We start from the raw sequence: 17,355 nt of genomic DNA on the forward strand, positions 1-17,355 counted from the left end.
GGGGGACAATCACCTCTTGGGCCCTACTCGCCACGCTGTTCCTGATACAGGCCCAGGATGCTGTTGGCTTTCTTGGCCACCTGGGCACACACAACGGGAAAAGGCATCGGGGGAAGGATTTCCCAGGGGTTTGTAGGGCTGTTTTGTAATGCGAGTAGTTTTTCATTGAGCTCTTTGAGGCGTGGGCCATCCTTGTACAGCGTGCTGTGGCTGGTAGGGTCCCAGGCCATGTGAAGGATTCCTAAATGTTGTAGTTGTACCAGCACCCATGTGGGATCATACGGTAAGAGCTGTTGCCACATCGTAAGCGAGGAGTGGGAAGTCAGCATCCCCCTTGGCAAGAATCGTCCACCTTTTAACTTGCAAGTGGTTTATTTTCATCCTGGAAAATCGAGGAGGTGTTTGACTTTTTGTACTATATCTGTGGCATTACGAGTAGGAAATCAGGAGTGCAAACTCAAATACTACATATTTATGGAAGGGTTGAAATCTGCTTCATCGAAGCGAGCTGTAAATATCCCGTGGGAGTAGTGTGAACATTACAAGGCTGAGTTTAAGTGATGCTCTGTTTTAATATTAAATCTGTTGAGACATCTGTAGGTTCGAGGAAGACTGTTCTCATGTTACCAAGTAAAAAAGGGGAGATTTTCAGTTAAGTGGAAAGGCTTGCTGCTAAACTTGTGTTCTATGTGGCATGTTAGGATGTAGACTACAGAACAAAGTGAATCCCGTTTCTTTCAGCTGAGCAAGGGCTTTTTCACCACGAGGAGTGAGCTAGGTGTTTTAATCCTATCAAAAGGATTTCTGTTTCTGTTAAAACTGACATCTGCTTTCAAGCAGGCTGTATTAAACTCTCATTGTAGCTGAGAGAGTGAAAAAACATACAGGTTGCTGGTTTTGTTCTTGGTTATTCATTTTGAGCCCTGGGGAGGTGAAAGAATGGCAGCATCCTCAACTTGCAAGGAAAACCAAAATACTCTACTGTCCCCTCTTACTGCTTCTACAGGGGTTTGTTGGAACAAAATCTCTCAGTTCCAGTATCTGCTGACCTTTGTCAGAGTCTGTAGGTTGAGGAGAGTCATCTTTTTAGCTCTGTCTTGGAAAATCGTACTGTATGTCTAGCGGGGCCTAGAGTTTAAAGCTTTTCATTACAAAGCTAAGACCTAATGGAAAACAAAAGGGATTAAGTACAAAGTATTAAAGCTTGATAGATACTTTCCATGCCAGTGTCTGCCTCGGGGAAAAATCCTTATTAAAAAACAAAATAAATCATTTTTTTTCTGAAACTCATGCTAGAAAATAGATAAAGTGCTTTTTGTGGCTAAAACAAATTAGCTGTTGTTTCTCCGGGAAGCTATAGTGCTCTCAAGAGCAAGGATGTGAGCTTTGACACCATGATACCTCAGGGCTGCTGCTGTCTCAAAGTTGTGCTGTATCCAGCAGAGATCAGGACAGTAACCCATGCAGGAGGCTGGATTTTGGGTCCAGCTGGCTTTGAATTAAACAGTCTCCCTCCTCTGGACTCAGAGCTCTTAGGCCAGAATGAGTCTGTGTAGTCTTGGTATTTGCCCACTTCAAGGTGCTTGTTCAGGGGGCCTGGGAGGGCTTGGTGGCTTTTGGAGTGGTTTGTTACTTGTTTGGTGGGTTTGTTGTTTTTTTTTTTGAAGTCTTAACGCTTTTCTTTAAAGTGTTTGGAAGATTTAGCATTTTGGTCTTTAAACTTACCTGATAAATGTATTACATCCTTTATTTTTCAGATGTATATAGCACTGATTTCACTGCACGCTCTAATCATGGTGGGATTTCACTTCTTGTATTGCTTTGAAGAAGACTGGACAAGTGAGTACTAACAAAGTATCTAATTAAAATACCAGAGTAGGCTATGAATAAGACCTTATAACGTAGTTTGCTTGTAAGGCAACCCCTTTTATGCTAGTTTCAGAAGGATGCTATCAGGGTTCTGCTGTGCTATCTCTATTTTTTTTATTTTTATGATCAATCCTAGAACTTCATAATTCTTTGTGACCTGCTGGGATCTCTGCCCTGAAAAGTCCTGTATCAACTTAAGCCTGATACTGCCTAGGGAGAAGCTAAAATGTAAAGAGACACCTAGATAGTATGTGTGTGATAATCTGCTGTTGACGTGAACGCAGCACTGATTTCCAGAATGCCAACACAAGATAAGAAGAACATGTATGCTTTTTTTAAAAAGGGTAATGTGAATCATTCTTCCAAGACTGCCAGGAAAACATGCTAACTCAGATCCAAAAATCCACCCTCACAAGAACAAACAATTCCTTTCCATAAAAAAAAAAATAAATCATTCCAAAACAACCAACGAACCAAACAAAAAAAAATCCAGCCCTCGCTTTGTAGCAGCCAATGAGTACATTTTCAGCCAGTTGAGATGTGTTTTTAAACAAATAGATATAGGAAATCCTCTAGGTAATGCTGAGTCAAACAGCAAGCTGTCAAAAAATGTGTGTGCAGATCTATGTGCTGCTTGTGGGGTTTTTTTGGAAGAGCATTAGCTTTGTTTTTCTTGGAATTTCAGTTGTGTCATTCAACATAATGACCTGGTTTAGTTTGTAACACTGCAGAGGATGGGTTTACACGTAGTAAAGTACACGTAGAGTTTGACAAGGTCGTTCTGCAGTTCAAAACTTCACCAAAGAGCTGCCAGCTGTCACTGGGAAGTTCTGGATTTGACTACAGTGGGCTTACTGGGAAGATCTGGATTTGACTACAGCGGCCAGGGCCACAGGGGAACGATGCATCAAAAGACAGAGTTCCCTTTTCCTGCTTTCTCAGAGCCTGTGTCTGGGAGGGAAGCACCTTCCCACCTGGACCAGGTTGAGGTGCATCTTGTTTTCCAGCTGCCTTGGATTTGTGCTGGTTGTCTTAGCCCCTGATTGTGGTGTATCTGTTAAAGCTTAACATCTCATGAGAGAAATAGGGATTTGGGGGTGATATTTGTTCTCGGATTTCAGAAAAATCTGAAGATGTTCTGACGTTTACAACACCCAACTTGACACTATGATTTTTGCCCTGTAATGTTTTCCTCCCCCTTTCTTTTTCTGCTTCTCTTTTATAGTAACCTTCTCAGATTTTTTTCAGCTCTTGCCTGAGTTTGCACTATAGAGTGTGAGAAAAAGGGCAGATTAAGCCAAATTCTTATTTAAAGTTATGACTTAGAGCAGTTATGAAAGGAAACATGCTCTGGTTTTATGTTGGTGCTACAGAAATAATTATCCTTGTGTCCTGAGCACTGCCTTGAGATTTCTAATGGGGCTTTATCACTGTTGAAAAATATGTTAAGATTAAGGTTTAAGAGAGAAACTATGGGTTAAATGGAGTGGAGTGGAGTCTTAGCCAGTGTCTTGAGGAAACACCTAAGTGGTGTTCCCACTGCGTTCTTGAAGTGTTGCAGGGTTAATTTTTTTTTTTTAGTTTTGCTTTTTTAGCAACTTTTTGAGAATGATGATGGTGCAATTCATTTTGACAGTTTGAGTGTGGAAAAACTCGTGGCTTAGCAGGTGTTTTGCAGCTGCTGCGTTACCCCATCTCTCCCCTTCCAACTGGGTTGTTTTGTCTTCACAGAATGCAGTTCCTTCTCTCCGCCAACCACAGTGATTCTGCTCATCCTCCTGTGTTTCGAGGCTCTCCTCTTCCTCATCTTCACCTCTGTTATGTTTGGGACCCAAGTACACTCCATCTGCACCGACGAAACGGTGGGTGTCTCGCACGCTCTCTCCTTCACCCCGTGGCTCTCGCCGGTTGTAGGAACAGCAAAGGGCTGCAGGGCTTTACCTTCCTTGCACGGGGAGTTGATGTGTGTGTACCCTTTGAGGAAAGATCCACCAAACTGAGCTAGCACAGCACTGGGTTGTGCTCTCTGAAGGTTATTTATGAGAAGTAGAGGACACCGGTGTGTTAGCTGGGATGCTGCGTTGGCAGTACCTCTGATAAAGTAGGCATTGGGAGCTGGGATTACTCTCTACAGAGTATTTGTCCCTATGGATTTGAGAACTTTTATCCTTTAATGAAGTGCTTTTTACTTTGGTATTGTCTGAAGTTCAGCTCTGTGTGCCCAAGGGTCATGGTTTACACACACACATACACATGCTTCTCTTAGTCTAGAAGATTTCCAGTTTTAGCTGCGTGTTAAACAGTTCAAAAACTCCTGCCAGAGGCGGGGGGGGGAAAAGAGGAGGGGGGGGAGGGGCATGGAAACCTGCTGGTAGTAGAAGTTACATAGGAGTGTTGCAGTCCATCGTACATCCCTGCATTTGCCCACTTCTGTAAAGATGGTCATGGAAACCTGCTGGGTACAGTCTGCTGCAAAGGCACCATGTCCTCCCAACTCAAAGGTGGTGTAGTAGAAGTTACATAGGAGTGTTGCAGTCCATCGTACATCCCTGCATTTGCCCACTTCTGTAAAGATGAAGCTGGTGGCTCCTGGGGAAGTTCCGTGAATACTGCCGGCCTTCACCAAGCACGCTCAGATGTCTGAATTAAATGGAGTGGTTGAAGAGAAGGGATAGTGTTAAAAGAGTGACAATTCTTATTTCTTCCTCCATCTCCTTTGGTTTTCTCTCCCCTTCACGTGTTTGCCCATGGCCAGTTGAAGCTAGAATAGGTATTTTTGCTGCCTTTGGAGAGCTATGAGTGGCTCTAAGAGCCCATCACTCCCAAGTCTTTTTTGCAGTACTATTTTTTTTTTTTTTTTTAAATACTTGGCTTCTGCAAGAGGCTGATGTTCACACTGTGGCTCTTCTGTGTTCAGAGGAAGACTTCAGCTGTTCTTTCTGCTGGGGAAAGCCCCAGGAAGAAGTACAGTGTCATACAGAACAACAAGATCCTGCCGAGCTTGCGTAAATTAGCAATGCTGCCTGTGAAATCATCATCTGAATTTCTCAGTCTTTGAAACGTGTCAAGAATTTACAGCTGGGCACCCAAATAAGTCCCCTGATTTTTCCCTTCCCATTCAAATTCTGGTAACTCGTAGATGTTAAAGGAACAATGTCACAATCTAAAATAAAAAAATGAAATTTGGTCTCCACATGTTGGGTCGTGGGGTTTCGTTTTTGTTTTCTTTTTTTAATATGTACCCATAAGGATTTTGTTCTGCGGAAGGTCTCGCTGATTTGCTAGCGTTGAGCTACCTGGGTCTGGCAGGCAATGTGTTTCGAGCAGAGGAATATTTCCAGATGAAGTTCCTCCTGGTGTGGTCTCATGCAATGTTTTACTTCACATTTTAGAGGTGGGGCTGTGTCTTGCCCTTTCTCACCTTCTTCTTCCAGTCCCTGGAAGATCTAATTCTCCGTCTTGTGGACGGTGTCCCACCAGGACGGTTCCTTTCTGCCTAAAGGGACCCAGAACCCTAGTATTTTGCTGCCGTCTCTAGAGGTGACATTTGCCTGGCATCATCACAACCCTTGCAGGTGACCCACGTTGTTTTCTGCAGAGCTCCCAGAACCAGTAATTTGAGACACACAGGTGCATTACAGTGCATTAATCGGTGGCACGGGGATCCTGGTGTGGTCTCATGCGATGTCTTACTTCACATTTTAGAGGCAGGGCTGTGTCTTGCCCTTTCTCACCTTCTTCTTCCAGTCCCTGGGAGATCTAATTCTCCGTCTTGTGGACGGTGTCCCACCAGGATGGTTCCTTTCTGCCTAAAGGGACCCAGAACCCTAGTATTTTGCTGCCGTCTCTAGAGGTGACATTTGCCTGGCATCATCACAACCCTTGCAGGTGACCCACGTTGTTTTCTGCAGAGCTCCCAGAACCAGTAATTTGAGACACACAGGTGCATTACAGTGCATTAATCGGTGGCACGGGGGGAGACGTGTAGGTCAGGAGAAGCTTACCTTGCAAAAGATCTGGAGTTAAAGTACAGAGTGATCTGCCTGCTGCTGCTGCCTGTGGAAAAGTAATGCTCTCCAGTGACTGCACTCCTTCAGTTTGCCTCTGTGGCAGCCGGGCGAAGCTTTCCTTGCAAGACCAAATTCACTTTGTGGGTTTCAGACTCAACACAGATAATTTAATTAATTTATTTATTTTTTTTAAATGATTGACTAGTGAATGTTTCAACTGATTGCTCGATGGCTCGTTTTTGTTCTCCCTCTAACCTCTACTAAACAATGCCAATGATTTCTCTCAAATCGGGCTCTCATTTAACCCTTTCTCCCTGCTGTCAAGCCCGTGCATGTTTTAGCAGAGATTCTAATGAAAACGTGAAGGAGGCACCAGGTAGACTCAGCTCCACTGAGCCATGGGCACTTCCTGAACTTGCTTGGTGAATCTGGGAGCATTACGGAGATTATCTTTGGGTTTGTGGGTTTGGGTTTTTTTGTCTGCAAGCTTATAACAGTTTCCTCCTAAAACTTTCCACCCGGTTAGCACATAGTGCTTTCAGCCACTAAAGCACATACTTTTTGTTTGGCTTTAGGTGGTGGGGGTTTTTTTAATTGACATCAGAGGCCATTGGAAGGCAGGTCTTGAAATGTTTATGGAATATTTAGGACTGAAGGAAATGAAAGTAATTTTATTTCCAAAGAATACTTTCTATCCTTAATAATTTTTTAGTATAAAACAATGAGAAGGAGAGGAAGGAGAGTATAGATGCACAAATGCATTTTTATTTTCTTACTCCATCCTTTGGATCAGGAGTAGCAGAGAGTAGACCTTTCCCTAAATCCAGAAGTATGAAATCTGAAGTGCTTGACTGAAAATGTGATATTTCTGTTTTCAGGGAATAGAACAGTTGAAAAAGGAAGAGAGAAGATGGGCTAAAAAAACAAAATGGATGAACATGAAAGCAGTATTTGGCCATCCGTTCTCTATAGCATGGCTTAGCCCATTCGCAACACCAGACCAAGGAAAAGCAGACCCGTACCAGTATGTGGTCTGAGGAATTCTTGACCAGCATTTCCACTAAAATAGAAACATATTACAGCACTACTGTTATAAATTTTCCATGAATGTTTAAAACAAAAAGCAAAACAAACTTTTTTTTATGTTTATTAAATGGCTGATAATTGCAGAGAAAAAAAAGCCCTGTATTCCACAATTTTAGATAATTCTGTATCTCTGGCTGAAACTGCTGCTGCTTTTCTTTTTTTTTTTTCTTTTTTTTTTGTATTTCTATTTTTTTTTAATCTTGTTAACTTTACTGGCCTTTGTTCCTCTCTGCTTTCTGTATGGCATAACTAATGTGAAGGGGATCCTCTTTCTCCTTTGTGACCCACCTCTTCTGAGTAGATTCTCATGCTGTCTCCTGACTGTGATGAGCTCTGTGGAAGACATAGGAGTGCCAACAGCCCTACACAGCCCTACACCTTTGGACTTCCTGAAGGAACACATTGCTCTTTCATAAGCGAACCTGAGCGGGGAAGCAAACATTTCACTTACCAAAAGGTGCAAGACAAGAACGCAACACAGCAAGAGAGCCAGTTGACCTGGTGATCGCATACAATTAAAGTACTTAAATGTTGCCAACGCCAATTCCCACCCCACCCTCCTTTTTCCTTCCAGATACAGAACTGATTCCGTCTTTTCTGGCATTATTTTGTCTGTTCCCTCCCTTGTGCGCAGGAAACGGCTGCCCTCTTAGGGTAACTCTGGCAGATTTAGAAGACTCCTTGGATTATTAAATGCCTTACACTCGCAGGAAAGAAAGCAAGCTAATTTTGAGGTGTTTAGAGTAGCAGAATCATCTCGTTTTGTGTGTGTTTGTCTTGGTAAATGACTTGTTAGAGCAACGCCTGCTAAACAGTGTTAAACGTGGAAAACTGACATGAATGCCCGGATTACTGTGAAGGCTAATGTTGATGGGATGTGTAGGTGTACCAGGGTGATTCATTCTATATCCTTAGCCTTGCCCTGGGTAGAGCTTTGTAAATCCTTCCTCATATTAACGCATACGTGTGTGTGTGTATAAAAACACACACACACGCGTATATGTGTAAGTATTTTAAATTGGGAAATACTGATGGTGAGGAGCATGCCTACTGTTGTGAACTGTGTGGTGATGAAGGTGGGAGGGACAGACGGCATTCCAAAAAACGGGTAGAGCTCAACCATTCATAACCACAACTGACATCTTGTGTTCGAGCAGGATTTTTATTATACTTTTGGATCATGACTCCCATGGGCTCATCAGGTGATTGCAAACAAAGGAAAAACACAAATCAGCTGTGTCCATGAGTTCCAAGGAATCTTTTATTTCCTTGGTTTAAAATAAAATGTTTGGGGTTTTTTTGGTTTTGGTTTTTTTTGGAGGGGGGGTGGGTGGGAAGTGACCTGTTTAGACTACTTTAAAGCCATGGGGGAAGGGAGGGAAATCAGAGAAGGAGAAATTTAATGGATGTCTCACTTTGGAAGTAATGTGAATGCTGCATCTTTTCAATCTGTCAATGCTTCCACATGGAAAACAAATGCAATAAAACTTTTCCAAAAACCTGTTTGCTGTTATTATTTTTCTCTCTTCACTTTAAGCGTCGGGAAAGGCCGCGGCCGTTTCCCGAACTTTCGCTGTGATAGAGAAGCAGTCATGTAAAGGTTAATTGAGCGTTTGCCTTTTAGGTTTCAAAATGAACTAATGGGTAATAAATATGGTGTTAATCAGTGCAGTGGTGTCACTGCATCTCTTTGGGAGAGGCTGTCAGTGCAGTGCTGTGTAAAGCAGGGTTTCTGCAGCCCTCCTTGCTCGGGGTGAGGGGCACGTCGTGTTCTCTCCTGCGGGACCGCGCTTGTGGGAAGGATCCGTGAAGGAAACGTGGCTTTTGTGAAGCCGTTTCCTTAACGAAGAAAAGTTTGGGGTTTGTTTTAATAGTGCTGATACTGCTGATAGTGGGAAGGCTATTGTAAATAAATAGGTGGCTCTGATTTTAGCGTGCAGTGGTATTTTTCGGAGAATGCTCCCAGCTTACTAGCTCAGGGCTGGATCTTTGGCCAGGAGAGACGTGTGCAGGTGGTGACTTGAACTGGTGGAGAACCTGGCCCTAAAACTGTCTCGATGCAAAATCCAATGTATTGTGGGGAGAGGCTTTAGTCATCTAGGCAATTAACAAATGAGTGCATCTCTCTGTGCGGTTCCCTGCTGTTAAAATTGTTTTGATTGTAACCTCCTGGTGCGCTTTTCCTTTTTTGGATTATTTTAATTACCTTTATTCACTGTGATTTTGGGGGGAAGACTGGGTGCCTTGTTCTAGCATTTTGACCAATTGTGAAAAAAGGTGTGATTGCTCAATTTTTCTTGTTTCAAAGAAATGTAGATTGTTAAACAGCGTTATGCAGTGTTGATATTTTCAGTCGAACTGTGCTTGTTTGGAATGAGGCGTCATCCACAGCCTGGAAATGTCCATTGGTATCTGTCGTGTCTCGGTGGCCAAGGGTCCTCAGTTTTAATTGCACTGCACAGCTTGGGGTGCAATTTGATGCAATTTGAGTTATCCTAAATGTGAGTCAGTATGAGAAAGGCAGATGTCACCAGTTTGCTTGTGGAAAGTATTTTCTTGGGCAGAACGACCTGATTTCGGGTGCTACTTCTGGTTTAGCCTGGCTAAGGGAAGTGGAAGGACAAACTCCATTAGAGGTGGGGTGTTTGTGATGCTCCAAAGCTCCAAAGTTCAGGGATCTGCTGCAGGGAAAGTCTGCCTTGATCACGACTTCGTGTGTCCACTTCCCCTTCATGGAGGAATCGTTACAATACTTGCCTCTTCGGTTTGTTCTTTCCATTTGGATTTTAAAAGTGTATTAAAAGAAGTTAATGCTTTTCTTCTAACGTGCAAGAGCTGTCCTGCAGATGGCTTCCAGATCAAGCCACGCAGCCCAGCATCCCTTTGGTTTTTTCTTTTTTTAAAAAAAGTGAAGTAACTGCAGGATAGGAAAGATAATCAGCTGTTAGTTTAATTGGAGATACAAAATTCTCACTTTCTAAAATAATGGTGAGACATTTGGGGTAAATATATATATTTTTTTTTTTAAAAAAAGTTTCATTAAACAGTAATGAAATGTCTTCAACAGTTGTGCCATTCCTTCCTTCCCCTTTAATTTTTTTTTTTTTTTAATTTTTTTTAGGGTAAAACCTCACGCCTTCCTGACTGTGGGGCAGGCAGCCCAAAATTAGGCCAGGATGCGATTTTTTTTTTAAACTTCTTCTTATTTTCAATATGTGCCCTGAAGGGATTATGTGAGGTCGGGCTGGGGGAAGAGAAAGTATGGCCCTGCCTGCTCTGATTAACTGCTCCCTAATCCGGCATTAGCTCAGCCTCAGCCTGACCTTGCTCGTCGCCTTGCGCGGCAGATACTGCTCAGGGCAGGTGAAGGATGCTTTTCGGGGAGGGAAGAGAGGGTTTGCTGCCCAGAAGTGTTTTCAAGATCCTTATTCCTGGTTTAGGTGGCGGCATGGATCAAACTTGTGTGTCCAGTTCTGGGCCCCTCACCACAAAAAAGACATTTAGGGGCTGGAGCGGGTCCAGAGAAGGGCAATGGAGCTGGTGAGGGGTCTGGAGAAGTCTGTTGAGGAGAGGCTGAGGGAGCTGGGGGGGTTCAGCCTGGAGAAAAGGAGGCTGAGGGGAGACCTTATCGCTCTCTCCAACTCCCTGAAAGGAGGGTGTAGAGAGATGGGGGTCAGTCTCTTCTCCCAAGTCCCAGGTGATGGGACAAGAGGAAATGGCCTCAAGTTGCACCAGGGGAGGTTCAGGTTGGAGATCAGGACAAATTTCTTCACGGAAAGTGTTATCAGGCATTGGACTGGACTGCCCAGGGCATTGGTTGAAGCACCATCCCTGAAGGTGTTCAAAAGATGAATTGACCTGGTGCTCAGGAATATGGTTTAGTGTTGGGGTTGTGTGTGGATTTTTTGGGGGTTTTTTGGTGGTTTGTTTTTTTTTTATGGTTGGACTAGATGATCTGAAAGGCCCCTTCCGACCCAGGCGATTCTGTGATTCTGTGAACTGCTGAGGCGCGGGATGGAAAACAGGATTAAAGCTTGTGCTGCTGGGGAAAGGGTTGAAATGCTGCCTTGTCCCAAGGTGGGGCTGGAGCCTGCCAGGAATTTTCCCTGGAGCAGTCGAAACGGGGCATTTGCAAGTTTGGGAGCAAAGGGAGGCCCTGCCCCTCCTTGAGGACGCAGGAGGCACCTTTGCGCTTCAGGGCTTGAATTTTTCTGCCGAAATTGCAACCCTGAAGATTCCGGTTGCGTTATTTCTTCCTGGAATTCCTGAAATTCCCTGCTGGAATTTCTCCTAAGCCAGCAAGGGGAAGCGGGAGCATGAATGAAGCTCTGCGCGTGGTTCTTATGTCTGTGGTGTGTTTTCCTCCGGGCCTGCTCGTGCTGACGCTATGGGATTGCAAAACCAAGCTGCTGCTCTATTAAAACGTGGTGTCATTTATAAGGCTAATTGGGAGTGCAGCTGTGGTGCCGCTCAGCTGTTGCCTGTTTTTGTGTCTAATTCCAAAGGGAAAATCTTTGGAATTAGAACATGACAAGTGTATTTTTTTATCCAGCTGTTGGATGAAAAAAAACAACCCGCTCTTTTAAATGGCTTTGACTGAATTTGCTCGGTTTTCCTTTCCTCGGTGGTCTCAAAACTTGTTCCCAGTGTCCTTGTTTCTCTTAAGAACAGAGTTTCTACCTGGTCACTCGCATCATGAGCACATACACAGCTATGGATCTGACTCACATGGTATAGACTATGGGTATAAAAAATTGTGCCCTATTTTACATAGTAGTACCCTTAAAAAAAAAAGAAATTCTTAGTTTCTTGTTTCTACATGAAGGTTACCAGAAAAATAATTTCACTGCCGGAATTTGAAGGACCTGTTATTTAAATACAATTAAATTGTTTACTCTACTGAAAGTGATGTTGTTGGAGGGAGGATGAATCAGAATATCACCCGACCAAGGCTCTGGTCCTGCTTTGAAGCCTCCACTTCCACCTTGATGGATTTCGTCACGTTGCTGCGGGTATCCGGCTCGCGTTGGGATTTGTCTTTGACGATTTGTTAAATGGAAACTGTCTTCTTAAATATTTGCTCTTCATTGACGCAGGAGTGAGCTTGTTCTTATATGTCAGCTACTGGTGACAAGCCTGGGTATGGCTGTAGTAAATTAATGATCACTGGAAAAAGTTGCAGTTATTTTGCCCGTATCTGAACTATTGTACAAGCGCCCCGAATAAGGTGAAATTTTGAGTTGTAATTGTGTTTTGTTACTCCTTGGAGGGATTCAAAAAGCACTGGGAGAAGAGATCCAACTTTCTGAAAGGGATGGCTTTTTAGAAGCTATGTCTACCATAAAAATCAATAGTGACTGGTACCGAAGTCAGTCACCGAGATTCAGATTGTCCACGTGCTTGGTCTTGTTTTGGGGTTTTGTTGTTTAATTTGGGGATGAAGCTCTCAGTGACGTAGGATGTCTGTCTTCATTGTTAATTAAAACCCAAACAACACCCTGGCTGTAGATGGGTGGCTTTGCAGGTGGTACAGCGGTTTTACCCGCGATAAAACGTGAGACGACCAAAAACTCTTCTCTTCTTGCAGGGTATTGAGCGTCTTAAAAACCAGAAGCCAACCTGGGTGAAGATCAGCGGCTGGGAAGGCATGAAGCTGGCGTTCGGTGGCGCTTTCTCCTTGGGTTGGTTCAACCCCTTTTCAAACCTGAGCTGCGAGAGCCCGGGGCCGGCCGAAGCGGTGCCAGCGGCTCCGGCATCTGCAATAATGACCCAAGAAGAAATCGAGCAGTTCCTCGCTCGAGATGTTGCCGTCCAAGTGTTAAATGAGTAAGCGAAGGGCATCAAGAGAGGTTTTCAGGTGGTTTTGTTTTTTGTTTTTTCTTTTTAATAACTACTTTTCAGCTGGAGGTTGGTTTTTAACATACTTTTGGTGCATTAAAACGTTGGGGAGTATTTATCCGGAAGGCAGGTACAGCACTGGCAGAAGCAATGCAAATCTCCAGAGAAAGCTTTAGAAGTGATGAGATTCATAAGCTCCTTTTCAGACCTGCAACAACTGCTTTATTGAGCTTTTCTCACTTGGACTTTAAGGAAAGTTTATAATTGTCCCATAGATCGGTCCCAGCTCCCAGAAATGATGCAGTTGGAAGGAGTCTGGGTAATCTCTTGTTCTTACTGCCTTTTGGAGGGGTAAATAAGCCCCGTGTAATGGCCAGACTAGCCCAGCTCTAAGGGTTTTGTTGAAAAAGTGTCTTTTTTAACTCATCCCACGGATGTTGCCTCTGGGTTATGAAAACTGCTGGTGCTCACGTCTCAGCAGAGGTGGGACACCAGGCTGCGGGTGCAGCAGATGGGCCAGCTTGCCCTGGTTGCAATTCCTTTGGGCACCCAAACATCTCCAGGGGTAGACGTTAACCCTCTGTGCTTGGGAGGCCGTCCAAGATCGGTGGTGCTTGGCTGAGCGGCGTCGGTGGGATGGTGGTGGTGCCGGCCCGGTGGGAACGTTCTCCTGTGGCTGGCACAGCTGAGAATAGGCAAGTATTGGCCAGGTTGCTGAGCTGCTGGTGGGGGAAGCTTTTGCCCAAGGTCTGTGGTTCGTTACCACCTAGGACATGGACCAAGAGCTGCCTGGCTGAACTTTGTAGCCCAGAAAGGAGGCAGCTGGGTTCCTTCCACCAGCAAAGCCAAGAGAGAGGAGTGAGCACCCTGGTGGAGGTACTGGCTCTCTCCGTTCAGCTTGTCTAATTTAGATGTCTGTCTTTTTATTTTGGTTTATCCTCGATAGCCAGAGTTAGCAGAGGATGAATGTTGCTTCTTAATCTTACTGGCGTTTAACGCTGTCCTACTGGTACTTGGCATCACGCGGGGTTTCCTTACGCTGGCTCTGCGGGCCAGCTCCTGGTGACCGTTGGTGGGCACGTAGAAGGAACCCACATCGCTTGAGGAAGGTGTCACTGGAGGTGGCAATGGCTCCGGCAAGGTCATGCGGAGGTGACACTACCCACCGCAGTCATACACACTGCAAACACTTGGCGTGCTCCAGGAGCCAATTAGTGTACTTTTAATTTAAACTGGTTTTCAATTGTGGGTTATTGTTTTGTTTTTTTTTATTCTTGTCATCTCCCTTAGCTTAATTGTCAGTAAATTTTGCAGATTATTTGAGACGTGCTCCTAGTTTTCCCCCACAGGACGTGCCTGACTTCATCCCCCCCCCCTCCCCTGTAACGTGGACCAAAGATAATTGCTTCCTCTTGAAAGTATGAGAAGGGAGTTTGGGGGGATGAAAGCATGGTATTGTGGAAGACCTAGATGAAGTTTTTATTATTTATTGAAGCAATACCAAATGGAATTTGTGCAAGATTATTTTTTTTCTTTTCTTTTTCCACCCCAAAAAAGCATCTTAATAAGTATTAATGGCGTGACGTTCAGGGCTACTGTGGAGGGATGAGATTCTCTCCTGACCTTGTGCTCTGCCACAGCAATCCCTTTTTTCTGGCAAAGAGACTGGGAACAAACCAAGTGCTGTGACTGTTAGGAGCACAGCTTGGCTAAAACCCAGGGGATATTTCCAAACAGTTGTCCCATCCCCTATCCCTTCTAGATGTTTCCACTTTGTCAATGAGACATAGATTTAGGAGAAAAAAACACCATGAAGAACTTGGTGTTTATAAAAATGTTTTAGGTAAAGGGAAATACCCTGCATTTGGGAGGAATTGAGGTGTCCTCTCACGTCATTTAGACATGAGGTTTTGAATGTCTTTGCCCTGTGCAGCAGTGTGGTGGGGAGGGAAGAAGCTCTCCTGCTTCTGTACCGGCCTATGTTCTTCTCTGTTGGTGTCCCACAGGAAAGGGACATCAGGGGCATATGCAGATCTATAAGGGATTTCCTATAGGGAGCAGTAAGGATGTTGGAGGAGGAGAGGTAAAAGTGCCCTTTTTAGCTCATGTTTTCTAATTTTGGCCTCTGCATCCAGTTAATGTCCCAATCTCCGGTGCCGTGTCTGCGGAGTGGGAATGGTGCTACAGGGTCCTGGGGGGAGAAACCAGTGATCGGTTGAAAATCACCTTAAGGTGAGTGCGTGTGGGCATCAGCTCAGGAGAGACCCCCTCACGCTGGGTTTTGGTGATGCTTCTCGGGACGTGGACCCCCCACTGAATGTGGCTTCGATTAGGTGTGGATGGAGGCAGCATATTACATCCTCTACTCTCAAACCTGGTTCAGCTCGTCAGGAGGACAGGAGTCCTTTGCTTCTGTTTCCCACCTCTCATGTTGTTCCTCAGGTGCTGGCATCTCTGGGCCTTTTTTTTTTTTAAATAATTGAAAGAGAAAAGCAGTGTGAAGAGGGGGAGTGAGAGCCAGAACAGCCCTTTCCCCTCCTTCTCCAGTGCAGTTATGGTCCAAGTGAGACATGGGGACATGTCCTTGTGCCCTACACAGAGCCATGGGCAGCCAGCCCAGCCCTGGCTCTGGTGCCCCTCAAGTCCTTCTGGGCTGATGTCCCACGTTCAGCAAACTGGTTCTGCTGGTGCGTCTTGGCTGTCAGTCTCCTTCATCCCCTCTTCTTCTTCCTCCCCCAAGTCCCACCACCCCTCAGTGTATCTCCTCCCTGTCTCAGTGTAGCGTAGCAACCATCAGAAGTTGCAAAAGTCCTCATGAGTCGGAAAAACTTGTTTTATCCACAGCTCTAGCATAAACCTCCTTTTATGACTTCGTTTAATGACTACCTGCTAGCTTGAGACCAAATGGGATTTTCATGAAATTGAAACCAAATCCACCCTTTTCCTTCCCTTCCCTCCTCTCCTTGTGCTCCTTGCCCCTCGTTGAATTGTGCCTTCATCTTCAGGCCATGCTGCTAAGGTCCCGGCCGGCTCGCCGGGCCCCAGGGAGGGTGCTCCTCGAGAGCGTTGGGTGGGCTGCCACCCTCTTGAGGTCCTATCACCGCTCGGGCGTGAGGTGGTAATACCTGATGGACAGGGTGGTGGCAGATGTGAAAAGCGTTCTTGGACTTCTTGTCCGGCGTCTTCTACAGCGGGTTTTCTATGCAAGTAAAGAACTTACATCTCTTGAAAAAATATATATATTTTGCTGTTTGTAACTCATTTTTACGCCTCTGGTTGCTATTGTACTTATTAAAGAACTAATTTTTTCCATCCGCCAAGGGCTGCCTGCTCCTCCCTTCCCTGCGGTCGGTCGCCATGTGTGGATCCTGCTCCTGCTCTGCCTGAGGAGAGGGGCTCCCGCTCCTGGTCCTGCCACCATCAAGGACCTGCTGGGTCCTTGCGGGGACCCAGCGCAGGGGGTGGTGGGGGCCCAGGGCAGTGGCCCAACAGCCGGCTGGGTGCTCCGCTGGAGGGGTTCCCCAAATCTTTAAAATGTGAGCGAGTGGTCAAAAGCTCTTTTTGTCCTCCCTCTTTCATGTGCTGGCACATAACCAGGTGTGGTTGCCATTTCTTTTTTCCACTCTACAGCCCTAATGCTTCAGCGTTTCACAGAGTCATGAAATCTTCATGGCTGGAAGGGACCTTTGAGATGATCAAGTCCAACCACAAAAAAAAACCCCAAAAACCAAAAAAACCAAACACCCACAAACAGGCACAAACCAACAATCTCGGGCACTAGAGCATGCCCTGAAGTGCCATGTCTACGCGTTTCTTAAATACCTCCAGGGATGGCGACTCCACCACCTCCCTGGGCAGAATGTTCCAGTGCCTGACCACCCTCTCAGTAAGGTAATTCTTCCTAATATTACTAAAATTTGCCTTTTAAATAAACCCCTACACTTCTGGCTGGCTCCATTTCCTCTTTCCTTGCGGAAATGCTGGAAACCCCAGTGCCTGACTGCTGCTGCTGGCCACGTTGCTGTGGAGCAGAGCCATCCCTTGCCACCGGTGGACTTAGAAGGTGCTGAGATGTTCAGCTCAGCGGTGGGGCTGGGTGGGCTCCAGCTGTGCACAGCTGTTTTCTCCTTTGACGTGACTGTGGCTGGAAGGGGTCCAGCCATACATCACCATCAAGGTCCAATGTGTGTTTATAAGTTTCCAGGGAAGCGCTGGTAATGGTGCTGGAGATGGTACTTCTTCCAAAAAATGCCTGAAAACCCCCAAAAGAAAGTGGGTGGGAGGAAAGGAAGATGTGTGACAAAGGGTGGTTGGGGAGACTGTGCAAAGTTTGCTCTTTTTGTTGTCTGAAGACAAGACCAGTTGTATGCTGGTGTGTTCCCCAGCGAGCTAGCTGGGAGGGAGAGGGAATCACTCAGGAGGGAGTTGTTTAAAAAGTTTCTTGAGCAGCCTGTGGTGTGGTGAGGTCCCTAGGTGGCCTCCCATGAGGACCACATCCCAGACAGCCAAGCAGCTGTGAAACACCCCCCCGGGTGCACACCCACCGCTGGCT

General features: G+C 45.4%; 1 protein-coding gene across 2 annotated transcripts in view; it reads left to right on the top strand.

Moving 5' to 3' along the window:
* ZDHHC3 (zinc finger, DHHC-type containing 3) overlaps positions 1-16,118 on the top strand; it is a 33,898-nt gene extending 17,780 nt beyond the window's left edge. Inside the window, exons 5-7 of one of the 2 annotated variants that reach the window (XM_014958045.1) lie at positions 1,758-1,839; positions 3,601-3,731; positions 12,553-16,118. In XM_014958045.1, coding sequence (XP_014813531.1) covers positions 1,758-1,839; positions 3,601-3,731; positions 12,553-12,795 — 456 coding nt within the window. In that variant the 3' untranslated portion in view covers positions 12,796-16,118. Of the gene's footprint in view, positions 1-1,757; positions 1,840-3,600; positions 3,732-6,757; positions 8,257-12,552 lie in introns of those variants that run through there. The other variant, XM_014958046.1, reaches the window with a different exon arrangement.
* The last annotated feature ends 1,237 nt before the right edge of the window (positions 16,119-17,355 follow it).

The sequence above is a fragment of the Calidris pugnax genome, unplaced genomic scaffold (assembly GCF_001431845.1).
Source record: "Calidris pugnax isolate Ruff unplaced genomic scaffold, ASM143184v1 scaffold364, whole genome shotgun sequence".
Taxonomy (NCBI): domain Eukaryota; kingdom Metazoa; phylum Chordata; class Aves; order Charadriiformes; family Scolopacidae; genus Calidris; species Calidris pugnax.